This window comes from Vitis riparia, chromosome 19, assembly GCF_004353265.1.
Source record: "Vitis riparia cultivar Riparia Gloire de Montpellier isolate 1030 chromosome 19, EGFV_Vit.rip_1.0, whole genome shotgun sequence".
NCBI lineage: Eukaryota > Viridiplantae > Streptophyta > Magnoliopsida > Vitales > Vitaceae > Vitis > Vitis riparia.
Genome location: NC_048449.1, coordinates 14,892,179 through 14,906,093, shown reverse-complemented (window position 1 = coordinate 14,906,093; position 13,915 = coordinate 14,892,179). Strand labels below are relative to the sequence as shown.

The 13,915-nt window shown below is 33.0% G+C and overlaps 1 protein-coding gene across 13 annotated transcripts; it reads left to right on the top strand.

Annotated features, from left to right (window-relative positions):
* Positions 1-6: 6 nt before the first annotated feature.
* LOC117908766 (SH3 domain-containing protein 3-like) lies at positions 7-9,333 on the top strand. 13 transcript variants are annotated; one of them, XM_034822480.1, is made up of 10 exons: positions 7-744; positions 902-1,007; positions 1,844-1,878; positions 2,176-2,266; positions 2,420-2,454; positions 2,550-2,674; positions 4,424-4,502; positions 4,684-4,836; positions 5,769-5,843; positions 7,838-7,924. In XM_034822480.1, the coding sequence occupies exons 4-10, from the start codon at positions 2,203-2,205 to the stop codon at positions 7,889-7,891; spliced, it is 585 nt and encodes a 194-aa protein (XP_034678371.1). In that variant the 5' UTR covers positions 7-744; positions 902-1,007; positions 1,844-1,878; positions 2,176-2,202; the 3' UTR covers positions 7,892-7,924. The 13 variants fall into 13 exon arrangements, 10 of the variants coding, with proteins under 10 accessions (XP_034678371.1, XP_034678372.1, XP_034678376.1 ...); XM_034822481.1 differs by having other exon boundaries at positions 2,163-2,266; XM_034822485.1 differs by lacking the exon at positions 2,176-2,266.
* Positions 9,334-13,915: the final 4,582 nt, after the last annotated feature.

Sequence of the window (13,915 nt, the reverse complement as noted above, 5' to 3'; positions counted from 1 at the left end):
ACATGGCTAAATAGGCCTTGAAAATAAATAAACTAGGACAAATGAAATTAATTATTGGGACATGAAAATATTATATAAATTCTGGTTAAATGAAGCTGATGATCTGATATAGATATACCATTCTCATTCTTTAGTCCTGAGACTTTCCTCTCTTTCACCTCTTTTCTTCTCCTCTTCTCTTTTATGTACCTTATTGTCGTCACGATCTCACCTTCTCGTTCCAAACAAAAACAAATTTTTTTCCCTGGTAGCGTAGAAAGTGAAAGAAACTGGAGGTAGGAAGACGAGGCTTTTGTGTCTCATCTATGGTGGTGTCTCCCCGAAGTGGAATCTAGGGCCCGGTGGAAGCCATAGACTTGAGAGAAGGGGAAGTAAAAGGCGGAGGACTTTTGAGTTTTATTGGCCGAGAGGCTAGGGCACGGTGTGATTTGGTTCGATCTCGGTGTGGAAGCTCGGGGAATCAGCTTAGTGCGTAGTGGTTTTGTGGTTGTGGGATTTTGGAAACCTTAGATTTGGGTCAGGGTTGTGTGGTTGGCTGATTAAGCTAGGGGCGGGGCTGCCCATGCGATTGACTGGGTTTTCATGCTGTCAAAACCACTTCCTTGGGATCGGAAGGACTTCTTCAAGGAGAGGAGAGGAAGCACGAGAGGTCGGAGTCTTTAAGTTTGCTGCAAGATAGAGGACTCGCATCAGGGGTCTTGGGAGTTTGCTCGCTGGAATTGGCAGACTTGCGCTGTCCTACAGGTGAGTTGAATCCCACCGGGTTCTTGATGATGTCGGTTTTGCTTTCAACCAAGAAAAATAGTCGGGTTCTTGGAAAATTTGGTCTCCGAGCCCTTTTGTTTTTTTATGATTTGTTCCTTTTTGGTTTTTAATTTTGAATTTATTCTCTCCACGGAAGAAGCACGAGAGGTCGGAGTCTTTAGGTTTGCTGCAAGATAGAGGGATTCGCATCAGGTTCTTGGGAAAACGCTCACCGGGATCGGTAGACTTTCGCCCCCCTACAGGTGAGTTATGAATCCGGGTTCTTGATGATTGTGATGAAATTCGTAGGTTTTGGTTTAAACCAAGAATAATAATAGGGTTCTTAGATAGTTTTTGTTAATGTGCTGTTTAGTTGTGCAGAAATTGTAATTAAAAAAACAGATAGTTTTTTATCTTTTTAAGTCAAATAAAACTACCTGTAAGAAAGTTCTAGGTTTTGAATTTTTGAAGTTTCATCGTGTTCTTTGGTATTTTGATTTACCATGAACTTTTCTTACCTATCAAAAAAAATAAAATAAAAAATAAGGCTGGGTTAGAAATTCATAGACATCAACTTGCTCAAATCCATGATAGAAAACCCTATCAAAGCTAAAGGTAAAAATCCTCTCCCTTCTCATCCTACCATTCATCAATTCAATTATTATAATGATTTTTTTCATGAATAAATGAACAGAAACAGATAAGTAGCAATTTTTAGTGAAAGATAACCTTGAAAATGGAAGTTTCTGAATCTAGGCTTTGGACAAAAACAGTATCACCATGATCTTTTCTCTCTTTTGAACTTAAAGGTCTAAAGCATGCATAGACTGTTATGTGCGACATATTTTTATGATGCCAAAAACCTTTATCTTCCAAGAATTAGTGCATAACTATCATGAAATTCAGCAAAATAGAGTATGACTTAATCCACCTGAAAATTCTAGAACTAGAGCTTTGTTTTGTCATTGAGGCATTTTCTAATTCATTACTGAAAATTTTACATTATTATTTATTAGTACAGTATCAACTATCACACAAACTTGTATTTGTCTCTTAGAAGGTTTGAAACCTCTAATTGGTGATACACTCCTTGTTGCAGGGACACTTTTCTTTGCCATGAGCAATGTTGGTGAGGTGGGTAAATATCAATACACTTGAATATGATTGTCACATCATTTGGGGGCTTTTGACTCTGGAAGATTTCTGATTAATGTCATTAAATTTTTTCTTTTTCTTTTGAAACAATATGCCCCTTGAAGACTTGCTTTGAATAAATAAGATTTTAACTTGTTTAGCATTGTCTATTGTTGTCTTATTGTATTAGAGAGAAGAAAAAATTACACCTTGATTCCATTATTCTCCTTTTCAATTCTATCTAGTTTATCATCTTTGAAAACTTGAAGACCTTCTACTTCTAGCTTTATCTTGCAGAAGGACAATGATTCCTGATCTATCTGAATGAGGTTTAACACCAAGAACCAGATCAGGCCTTGGACAACTCAGATGGAAATTAAATCATCTTGTCTGCATCACTGCTCCATCTCCAAATTGACTTGAGCTTTTCTTATTTACTGACATTCTATTTTTGTACAGATTTATATACAATGGATCTGTAGAAATTATATTGGATATTGCACAAGATCTCCTCATAGCTACTGATCAGTATCTCTTGCAGGGATAAAGCGTCCCTGTGAGTGTACCATTGCCCATGTGAGTTAAGGAGCTCGATTTTTTGGATATGAATTCCTTTACTGCTTTGAATCAGATTGTGGACACCTGGTGACTCTTTTATTTTTATTTTCAAGGATATATCACTGGAAAATGTTTCAAGAATGCATGAGCTTTCAGAAGCCTTCCGTGCTATTTCCTTAAGACACACATGCCTCTTGTCTATCTTGGAGCAGTTTAGTAAACTGAGTTCTAGGGCCGGGTATGTGATGCTCTCTCTCTGTCTCTATATATCTATTTATAACTGCCATTTCTACTAATAGCTTACTAAGGAAGAAGTTGGAAATACTTTTGGAGTTGTAGGAAGTCTCAATGGAGGCAATTGCCTGGAAGCCTAAATATTTGTCTTACAAAAATCTTTAGCTAGCTTTTGATATATGAATTAATATAATTCAATACAAATGATTCACATGTGTACTATTGTCCACTCTAAATGAATACCCAACTAACCGAAGCAAAAGGAGGATAGCGCAATGCAAGAAAAAAAAAACTATTTTTAAGTTCATTGGTCATTTTAGCTCAACATTGGTCTATCACTGGTAGAAACATGCCTCCGAAAATCATGATTTTCCATTGTTAAAAAAAGCCTAACCCACATAATTCGAGGCTATAATACAACTGACATTTGATTCTTGATCTCTAGCTAAATATATTGTATAGAAAGTGGTAGAAAATAAGGCTGCAGGTTGCTTTCAGAAAATTGGCTGCAGGTTATACATGCTTCATCATGTACTAGAAAATAAGGCACTAGTAACATATTAATACACTCTGCTCAATTTCTTTTTGTTTTTTTAAAATAGATACTTCTATTTCTATTTTTGTTGTTATCATGAAATGTAGGTTATTTACTTTTTAACTTTGGGTATAAATATACAAAAGGAAATCTATAAGTTGTACCTAATCTTCCAGAACTGTAATTTAACTAATACATCATTATTGGGATTGTCTTAATTTTCTGTTTTTTTTCCTTTCTCTGTTTGAGAACAAGGCTGAAGGTCATTCTGTCCATGATCTTGCTGAGATAGTTGCCCACCTATCTTCATACTTGAAGCATGCTTGACCTAAGTCACATGGAAAAAAATCAGGACAATAAACCTGGATTCTAACACTTCCTCAGTCCAATAAAAAATGAGAGCTTCTCTAATTGGCTTTAACATGTTACTCTGCATGCCAATAAAGTTTCTGCTTTCCCTTTTGATTAGTTACACAAAAATAATAATAATAAAATTAATTGTAGGGATGGTTCTATCACTGAATCTTTCTGGTTCCAGCTAAACACGTACCACAACTACCATGGATTTAGAAAACCATTAGGATTGGAGAGGTGGCAGAGCTGCCTCCTTCAACATTATTCCCAGCAGCACTGGTGCTGCAAAGGTATTGAAAGGACCTGTATCCATGGATTCAAAACCAATCTTTTGGGTTGTCATGAGCCGCATTCAGTTGATGCACTACAGCTGAATCTATGATTCTGTCTTCTCTAGTTGATTTTCTTTGCTGGGAAAGGCAAAGGAATTATTCTGCAAATACCACATTCTAATAGAATGTATGTAGAGCATATGGAAGGGTGGGATTTAATTATATTGTTGATCAAAATATAAATGTCTTTCTTCTTATAAAGATTAATAGTTTTTTCCAACAACCAAGGGTGTTTGATTTTTCTTTTTTCCTTAATTCATATCAATCCCAGTTGAAAGGCACGATGAGTACAGAAGAAACTCAAATTTTATAAAGGAATTCATTTTCCTTGGTGGATGTTTTCCTTCATTCATTAGAGTAACAATGGCCATACTGTTGCATCAAGACCCTGGTATATGTGTGAAACTTATGATGGTGAACTTGTTTTGCACATTTGACTCAGACAAGCCTCTTTATTTCCATTCTTGCTAAACAAATTCATGTTAGGCATTATTGACTTTTAATAGATGTTGTTTGGTTGTGGGAACTCAAGTGAACTCAACTTACAGGTGGAAGCTGAGAGATCTTATCATCAAACTGTACTTGCTACTTTAGAGAAACTATACGATGAGGTTTGTAATTATACATCCTGCTTTGTTTTCATACTGAGACAAATTATGTACTGTTCTTCATGAGTATCAAATACCTTCATCAGGAGCTGATACTATTCTCATTACTTTTTACATATTTCTTTTCAGTATAACAAAGATTATGACTGGAATACTTTCTCCACATGTTTATTATTGGAATTAGATGATTATGGAGAAGAAACGAAACGAGTCTTCATCTCAGCCAATAACTATGGAGAAAGATGTTTGCGTTCCTACCACATCCAAGGATGCAAATTCAAATGGATTTGACAATCATGGACATGCAAATCAAAATGGTTCATACTTTATTGCAAAAGTAAAGTCTTTGATCGCCTAGACCATCCATTAATTACTGCCTATGGATTACTCACTGTTTTATTAAAATTGATTGATATTGGAAATTCCCAGTTCTTATAGGGCAGCTCACTGTATATTGCTTCACTTACTCCATTCTTTTTTTCTTTCGTAATCTGTTTCATTGCACTATTGGCGACTATTTCACCACATCAAATTATATTTTGCAGCTCATCATCCTCTCATGCTAGGTGTTGTGTCACAGAATAAAGTATCTTTTGTACACTATTCTTAAATGAATGGGAATATATTATTCAATTTATGTAGGCAATGACCATAATGTTGTGTAGAGGTCAAATAACCTTTTTATCCACATCCGAGGAATTATTGCATCCTTCGTTACAAGTTTACTCTTGGGCTTGTTCTATGAAGTGTTTGATAATGGGAGAACCACAAATTCACAGTTTAAAAGAGTTTTTGGTTAAGATCTAGGGGAACTTTTCTTGGGGTCTAGAGTAAGTTTCGGTGGAGCCAAAATTTGGCATTTCAGAGCTTCAGTTGGTTCTAGAATGTTGAAGGACAAAATTTATTCTTTCCTTGTTTTATTTCTAATGGCAAAAAAAAAAAAAAAATTGAAATTTTTCATAAATATGTTTATAAAAACCTAGATGGCTGTATAATTTTGAATTAAATCTGCAGAATAGGATTGTTTCAAGGAAATAGAAAAATATAACTTTCTAAACAAACTGATGACCTTTGTGTGTACCTTGGGGTTCCTAACAATGAATTCTTGGCTCCATTTGTGAATGGCTTCACTATGTATCTTCTGTCTACAACCCTTGTTTTTGTCTGTGGTAGCTGAACTATCATGAGAACTTTGTGTCAGCGTCATTTAATATTTCTTAGTGGACTTCTCATTTTTAAGTATTATCTTCTTGTTCTTTCATCGTGCAGGTTATACACCCATTTGATGCTCAAGCAGATGGAGAGCTCGGTCTTTCTGTTGATGATTATGTTGTCGTTCGCCAGGTACCACCTGCCTCTATTGCAAATCCATCTAGCAATAAGAGGAATGTTTGAGACCTTTTAACAGCTTATTGGAACTTTCAATGTTTTGTATTTCCATGTTAAGAATTAAAAAAAAATTAAATGCCTATAAAAAAACAAGTACTAATTCTTAATAATGGTATATCTTGAAAATAAAAAATAAGAATGATAAAAAGTGATTGATAAAAAATAAATCGGGTTGAATTTTTTGTGTTGCAACTTTGAGGTTTAACGTGAGTTGGTCAAATGATCCATACTTAAGTTGAAAATAGTTTTTGAATTCAAAAAATTATTTATATTTTAAAATATTATTTAATATAAAAAATAATTAAAAACACCTAAGATTTGTTCTAAAAATAATAATTTATTTTTAAAACAAATTTTCAAAAATTTACATTTGTTGAAAGTTTGTTAAACTTGTTTTTCAAGTTAGAATTTTTTTTTTAAAAAAATTAATAATTGAAAACTATTTTTGTTGTAAAAAAAAAAACCGTTTTAAAAAATATTTTCAAGTTAGTTTCAAAATTTATATATTGTAATAGATTTTAACACTTAATAATTTTTTTATTTTAAAAAAGGCTTGATAATAGTGTATTTGACAGTAATTTTTGAAATTATTTTTAACCTAATTTTTTTTTTAAAAAAAAGATTAGATGTTTAACAAAATTAAAAAATACTTTTAAAATTTTGAAAAATCATTATTGTAATAATTTTTTTTTAAGAAACATTAGATCGGTAATTCTCCTAAAGACACTTTTAGAAATGCTTCCACTAAAAACACGAGCCTAATAGTGACAATAGTGACAAAGAAATCATACATTTGTGATCATCCTCTCAAATTGTAGTAGTGATAGACAAATGTATACCATGTTCTTGTACCCACCTTGGGTGTGAGAGACAAACTATAGTATTAGTGACATATATCACACTTTTTTATCACGCACCTGTGGCCCTATACCCATGATTGACAAATCACACATTTGCTATTGCATGCATGTGGCCCTATACTTGCCATGAGAGGCATAAATCATGGTAGTAGCTGACAAATCTCAATCCTCCCAAATCATAGTAGTGGTAGATAAATCATACATTTGTGATTACATATAATTAGACATAAATAAATGGGGGAGTGATTTCAACTGGAGACCTCTAAATAACCTAAAATCTGATTATGTTAAGTAATCAATTTTCCTCAAAGTTTTAAGTTATCAAGAAGGGGACCCATATTTTGTATATCATATTCTAACAAAAGAAATATTAGTCTAGGTTAGGCTAGTCTACATAGGTGGTTTAAAAATATTCTTGGCCCTGACCTCCAAACTGGTTTCTCCTATTGGCAAGAAATAAATATAATGACCAAAGAACTTGTTGTAATCCTTGGTCTAATTGAAATGTAAGTTGGCATTCCATGAATTGTTTGGGGGAATATAATTGAATTTCATTTATTCTTGTATTTGGGAGTTCAAGCCAGGCAAGACATAATAAGTTTTTGTGAGCATGTTAGATACATTAAAAATCAATACATGAGGAAGTTCAAATATGATCATTAAAAAATAGGAACTAGAAAAAAAGGTATTAGAATGTACAGTAAATTGCAAGAGACAATCTTTTGTGTTTGACTTGTTCAAAGGAAGGGATGTAAGCATGGAATCCTATAAATAAACAAGCTTTCTGGTTGTCTTACCCTCAAACCCCCTCTTATTATGGGATGTTAGTTCCTTTCCTTTCCTTAATAAATTTTTTCTATTTACTTCAAACCCCCTCTTATTATGAGGATGTTAGTTCCTTTCCTTAAAAAAAAAAATTATTTACTCTAAATTCCTGTTTCATGCAGTATTGTTTTTTGGTTGGAAATTTATGTGACATGGTCAGTGCACAACTAACATGATTTCCTATTTAAGATTTTTTTTTTTTTTTGAACCAATGATTGCATAAGAATAACCCATTACAATTTAACCTTTTTTTTTTATGTCTAGCATGGACACATTGAAGAGACATCTTCCTATTTCTGGACCAGAGGGACTTCATGAGCTAAGGAAAATTGTTGAAAGGTTTGAGGAAAAGATTTATTCTACTGCCACAAGCCAGGTATATCCATCATGCTAGTATTTACTCAACCATTCCTCAAGACCTATGAACATTTTTTGTATCTATCCTTAGTGTAAAAGATTAAAGTGCAAAACTTGATATTATCTTATCTTACTTTGTCATTAATAATTTGATGAATTGATATATTTTTATTTTTACTTCTAATTCAGTCTGATTACCTCCGAAAAATATCTTTGAAGATGTTGACAATGGAAACAAAATCTTTTAATGCTACAACCAATTCTCTGCCATCCAACTCTGCTGATCACAGCAAAAAATCCCTTAATGACAAGAAATCCCCTGCTAGGAAAAAGGCCCTCAGATCCAGGTAACAACATGAAGAAGTAATGTGTTTTTTTATGAAATGCAACAATCAAAATTTTGTTTCTATGAACTGAAACAGTGGAAATTTTGCTTTTATGAAATGCCACAATAGAAATTTAGCTAACACATCAATATATTCTTCTTTCATTTTGTAGTTACACTTGACATGCATTACATTTATTGTGTGCACCCATGTATTATATGTGTACATACATGTATAATTCTTTTTCTATTTCCATGGCTACACATTCCTCTTGTTAGGCAATAAAAAATTTGTGGCTGAGCTTAATTTATGCAGGACGATTTGTATTGAATAGGGTATGGAAGCAGTCAGTGGCTGCTTCTTTCCTCCCTTCCTTTGGGTTGGAGGGATAGTGCAAATCCTTTCAATTTGTAACTGTTGTCATTATAGTGTGGGGCATAGCCTTGAGATTTACTTGTATTCTTAGGTTTTTTTAATAGAGACTATTTGTTCCATGTCAAGTCATGTTTTCATGATTTTGGATTCATTATGGTTTTGGGCTGATCATTCTTTTGGTTTCTGCATGAAATAATATGATGTGGGATATGGGGTTGACATCTAATAGTAACTGATATTTCTTTTTTACTTTTTTGCCTTAATATGAATCATTTTTTCCCCGTGCATGGATATGAGCATATTTTGTTTGATTTGAAGATACTTGATTTATAAGTACTTCTACAAAAGAATTGTATGTCATTCAATATAATGAAATTAAACTTAAGTATTTGTTATTATAAAGATTGAGTTGTTAAGTGTTATTTGTACAACTTGTTTGGTTACCTATATTGACAGTTGTGACCTTAATTATGTGGGATTGTAGTTCAATTGGTCAGTGCAATGCCTTTGCAAGGCAGAAGCTGCGGGTTCAAGCCCCGTCAATCCCAACTAGACCAATGATAGGGTTGTGGGTCAAATGTTCTAGGGGTCATCCTCTTTTCATAATGTTCTTTTTTCTCTTTTACGTTACTTCGCTCAATTGCATTCTTATCTTACTAGATAATGTATTTGGGTTGTTCGAAATTTTCTTTTATTTATTTATTTTTCCTTTTTTTTTTCTCATAGATTGGCTTGATTTCTTGTACTTGACTTTGTACCTAGGTTTGAGTTATGAAAATCATGTATGTGGTAGTTTGTGGTTAAGAAATCATTGAAAGTTGTCTTATTGAATCATTGATATGGTAAAAAAAACTCTTCACTTATGCCATTGTATTTTAAGCAGTTTGTGTTGTAAAATTGCTTTGTCTTTGATGGTAGATTTGTGTCACTTTCAAAAAAATTTCAACCCTACACAATCATTGTTGTATACCCTATGCAACAAGAAAGAAATGATGTGTTTATATTTTTTTGTTGATAGATGTTGTGATTCACACAATAATGAGTAACACAATAAGGGTGTTGGAAGTCTTAAAATGTGATTGCATCTTTATTTTGCTTTAAGTTTGCTTTGGTTTGTTAACCTAAAACCCACGTTAGTTATTGGCGATTTAGGTCAATTTCCAACTATAGCTTGGTGTCTTACTCTATAAGGAATAGAAAGAGGCGAACAAGGGTCCCACTAGGATTTCCCTTATGTAAATTGCATGCTTTAATTAATATTTAAGTTGGCTATTAACAAAAGAAGAGGAAAAAATGAAGCACTAAATCACAGTGGTAGAGCCAACTCTATTTTAGTAATCCACTACAAAAGTTGTTTGTTTCTTATTATTTTTGTGGTTTTCTTAAGAAATAATATAATGTGGAATGCGGGGTTTAATAAGTTCAAAGCTACGACAATGACAAGAAGTGTGTTTTTTCTTCTCTACCTTAATATGTAAATCAACTTATGCTTTTGTTGTTAGAGTAATTGGTTTAATAAATGTTGTTTTTAACAACCTATTTGGTACTTATGTGAGATTGGCATTTCACACTTTCTTTTAAAAACATGCAACTCATTTCTTTTAAAAGAAAATTTGTTTTAGGTTGAAGGCAAAAATCTCACTTTCTTTTAAAAACATGCAACTCATTTCATACAAGTTGCATTCTCTTTTTGGTTTTCCAAAAACTTTGTTTTTATTTCGCATAAGTTTGAACTTGTGCCCCCAAACTAATGGGAATGTCCTTGGCCTTGGTAATCTTTTTCACTTGAGGTTGAGGATGTATGGGTTATGGAATATTGAATGAAGATTTGACAAAACCCTACATAAAAGATATTTTAAAATTTATCCTTGCTACCAGTTTCAACTTAGCTAATGACCTTTTAGTTTGAAAATTTGTTTTAATTATTTTTGGAGTGTATTAAATTTTTTTCCACAATTGTGTGATGTTACTCCTTGAAATTGATTCTAGAATGTTATTTGCATCGAAAAAGCTTTTCCCAAAGTTGATTTATTTAGTTGGTTATATACCTTGTATAACTGATGTCTTTGTAAGTTCATGCCATGCAGATATTATGCTCTCGTAATTGCTTGTCATCATCTTTTATCCTAGCTTCTCCATTTGTATTGAAAGTGTATTGGGTTAAAGATATGCTCTTCAGGTACACTCTCCACCATTTACTTCTTTTTAGTTACATATGAAATGTTTTGTGTGAACCATACCATGTTTGATATTGGCGCTGAGTGCCTTGATGTTTGTTTCATTTTTGCTGATGAGATGCATGCTATATATTTTGTTGTTTGAATTAACTTCAGTATCTTGTAATAGCACTTTAAATTGCAGTCCATGTATGCATCTTACTCTTCTTTATGGTCTGACTTGAATTATTTGTTTAGCATGCTTAATATGTTATTGGAATTTAAGTAATCACCATTAGTCTTCCTTGATTCCCTCTATTAATCACTTAATTGTCGTACTTCCTCAACTTAAGTAACCTGATTCTTGGACCTAGACTCGGGTTTATTATTTCAAAGGCATGTTTTTTCAAAAGTTTAAGGTGTCATTTTTCTTAGGGTTTTAATTTCTTATAATATTTTCCCTATAAAAAAATAAAAAAAGTGGCATGAGAACTCCAAATTTTAATAAAATATCAAATTTTCACAAATAAAAAATGAGTCTCGTTGTCGAGTGGGGACGCAAGTGAGAAATGCAAGTCCATAATAACCCCCTTTGTAGACTTTGTTTATGGCGTCTTCTTTCTTTCAGTTTGATTAGAGTAACCCCCATCCTTAACATTGTTTAGGGCATCCCCCATAGTTTGTTTAACTCATTCCCCTTCATTAAGTTTGTTTAGCATCACCCTTTCCTTTAGTTTATTTAGGTCATTTCCCTTTATTAGGGCATCCACCTTCCTTTAATTTGTTTAAGGCATCTCCTTTCTTGGAGTTTCCATAAGTCATCCTATTCCTTTGAGTTAAATTAGGGAATCACCCTTCCTTCATTTTCTTAGGTCATCTGTCACACCCCAGTTTTTGTTATTCTTCAAACTAAACAATTAATACTCAAATACAGTATAAGAGCTCTCAAAAATTTAAATGTTGAGTTCCTACTTGATTTTGTGCAAAAAGAGGATACTCAAAACTTGTTATAAAGAGTACATCCTGTATTAAACTTTGTTACTATAGTTAATAAAATATGTTTTGTTTCACAAAAGAAACTTGTACTACATTAATTTACGTACACTAAAACCTCATTATTCACTATGGGTAGCCCATACTACAAGTGTACCTGACAAATATATATATATATATATATTACATCATTCCTACAAAAAGATTCAGTCTTTGATACAAAAGGCAAGGCCTCAAAAGACTTTCAATGCGAGCAAATAGCATCCAATCACAGTAAAACATTGCTCAAGCGTTATTTCCTGCATAGGTCTTCTGACCTGCATCTAGAGGTGGAAGGGATAAGGTGAGTTCACAACTCAGTAGGAACGTTTATAACCATCCTAAGCATACCCTTAAAAACCTTGAATTAAACGTTCAATAGCATGCATGATAAACATTTTATAACCATTAACAAATGTGTAATCATGTTAGATATGTATGCATGTGTTTTTGCTAGTTTCATCTTTGCTTTTCCTCATCTATCCTTTCACAACTGATAAACTGCTAACCCCCACCAATCTACACATCAGATATCGATGCTCCACAAGATACTCGATTAATATAATAATGACTATTCTGGGACATCACCCAAGGTCAAGTCATACCCCGTGTCTTTTGGGACTCATACCAAGGGCAGGACCAATCCTGTGTCTTTAGGGACTAAAACCCAAGGGTAGGACTAACCCCATACACCCACATGGGAGTGTCTTTCTCGAGGGCTTTAGGGACTTTCACCCAAGGACCCACGGTCCCACATAAACAATGTATCAAATGATAATGCCTGTAGCATCACATAGACACTTCCCACCAATCAATTCTTTGAATATCATCATCCTGTGATAATTCCATATCCTTTGTGCAATGCAACCACACATTAAAATGACATTTCTACAACATAGAACCATGAATCTTCTTACCAATATACATTCCAATATCATGGTAACATTTTAATGCAATAAACCGAGATGCAATGACACATTAAAATATTTTATGAAATCATAAAAATAACATGAAATTCCAACAAATGATTCAAGGAAATAAATCAGATACACCATAGAATAGCATAAAATTCCCTACCTTACACGGGTTTCCTTTTTGTGTTTCTTTTATGTAGGCGATCTTTACCTATTACGAGGAACTGAAATGAAACAACATAATTTAGGTTTTCTAACCATTAAAATTTATTCAATTAAAACTTATGAAATTTTCCTTTATTACTAATTTTTTACAACTTACTATTGTTAAACTTTTTTAATGCTCATATTCCCCAATTAATTACCAAACACTAATTCTTGTGATTTTCTTAAAGCCTAACCTATTAACAAATCCCAAGTGTCCAAATAACCTAATTAATTACATGTTTACTAATCTATTTTTTCAGTCAAATCGAATTAAACAAAGATTCATGCTGATCTTACCATTAATAAAATACTTAAGCTAAAATACTTTCATCTTTAATTAATTGTGATTTTTAACTAAAACGGGTTTATAGCTAATTATACTCAACTTTTACACAAATTTTACTGTTAATTCTTTTCAGCATGCCATTAGAAACCAAAATAAACGAAAATTACAAAATTGAACAACTTGCTTACCTCAAATCTACACTTTCTCTCTCTAGATCCTCTCTCTAACCCAAGTTGCTGTAGGTGAACTGGTGCAAAACGAGCTGTAGCCCCCTTTTAAAGGGGTCTCCATGCAACCAAGCACGAGGTGGTAGGCCACATGACTGCCACCAATCCACCCAAGTAGGAGGTGGCATTCCACTAACTTCAATTTCCCAATTTTGCACTTTAGTCCTTCAAGTTATCAAAAATAAAACCCATAATTGCCCATTAGTCCTTTAGGTTTTCATAACCCTAATTAGTCCCTAAGAACCTAATAAGCATGCTTAGGTCATTAACTAATCTCAATTAACCTTAATCAAACTTTAATTCATAATTAAATAGGATTAACACTAAACTAGTTTTAATATTTAATTAAGCACGTTTAAAGTTAAGTACTAAGATAATCATTATCGCCTATTTAATTCATTAGTACTAGATGTTACATCATCCCTCTTCATGGAGTTTTTTTTTTTTCAATTCATCCTTGTT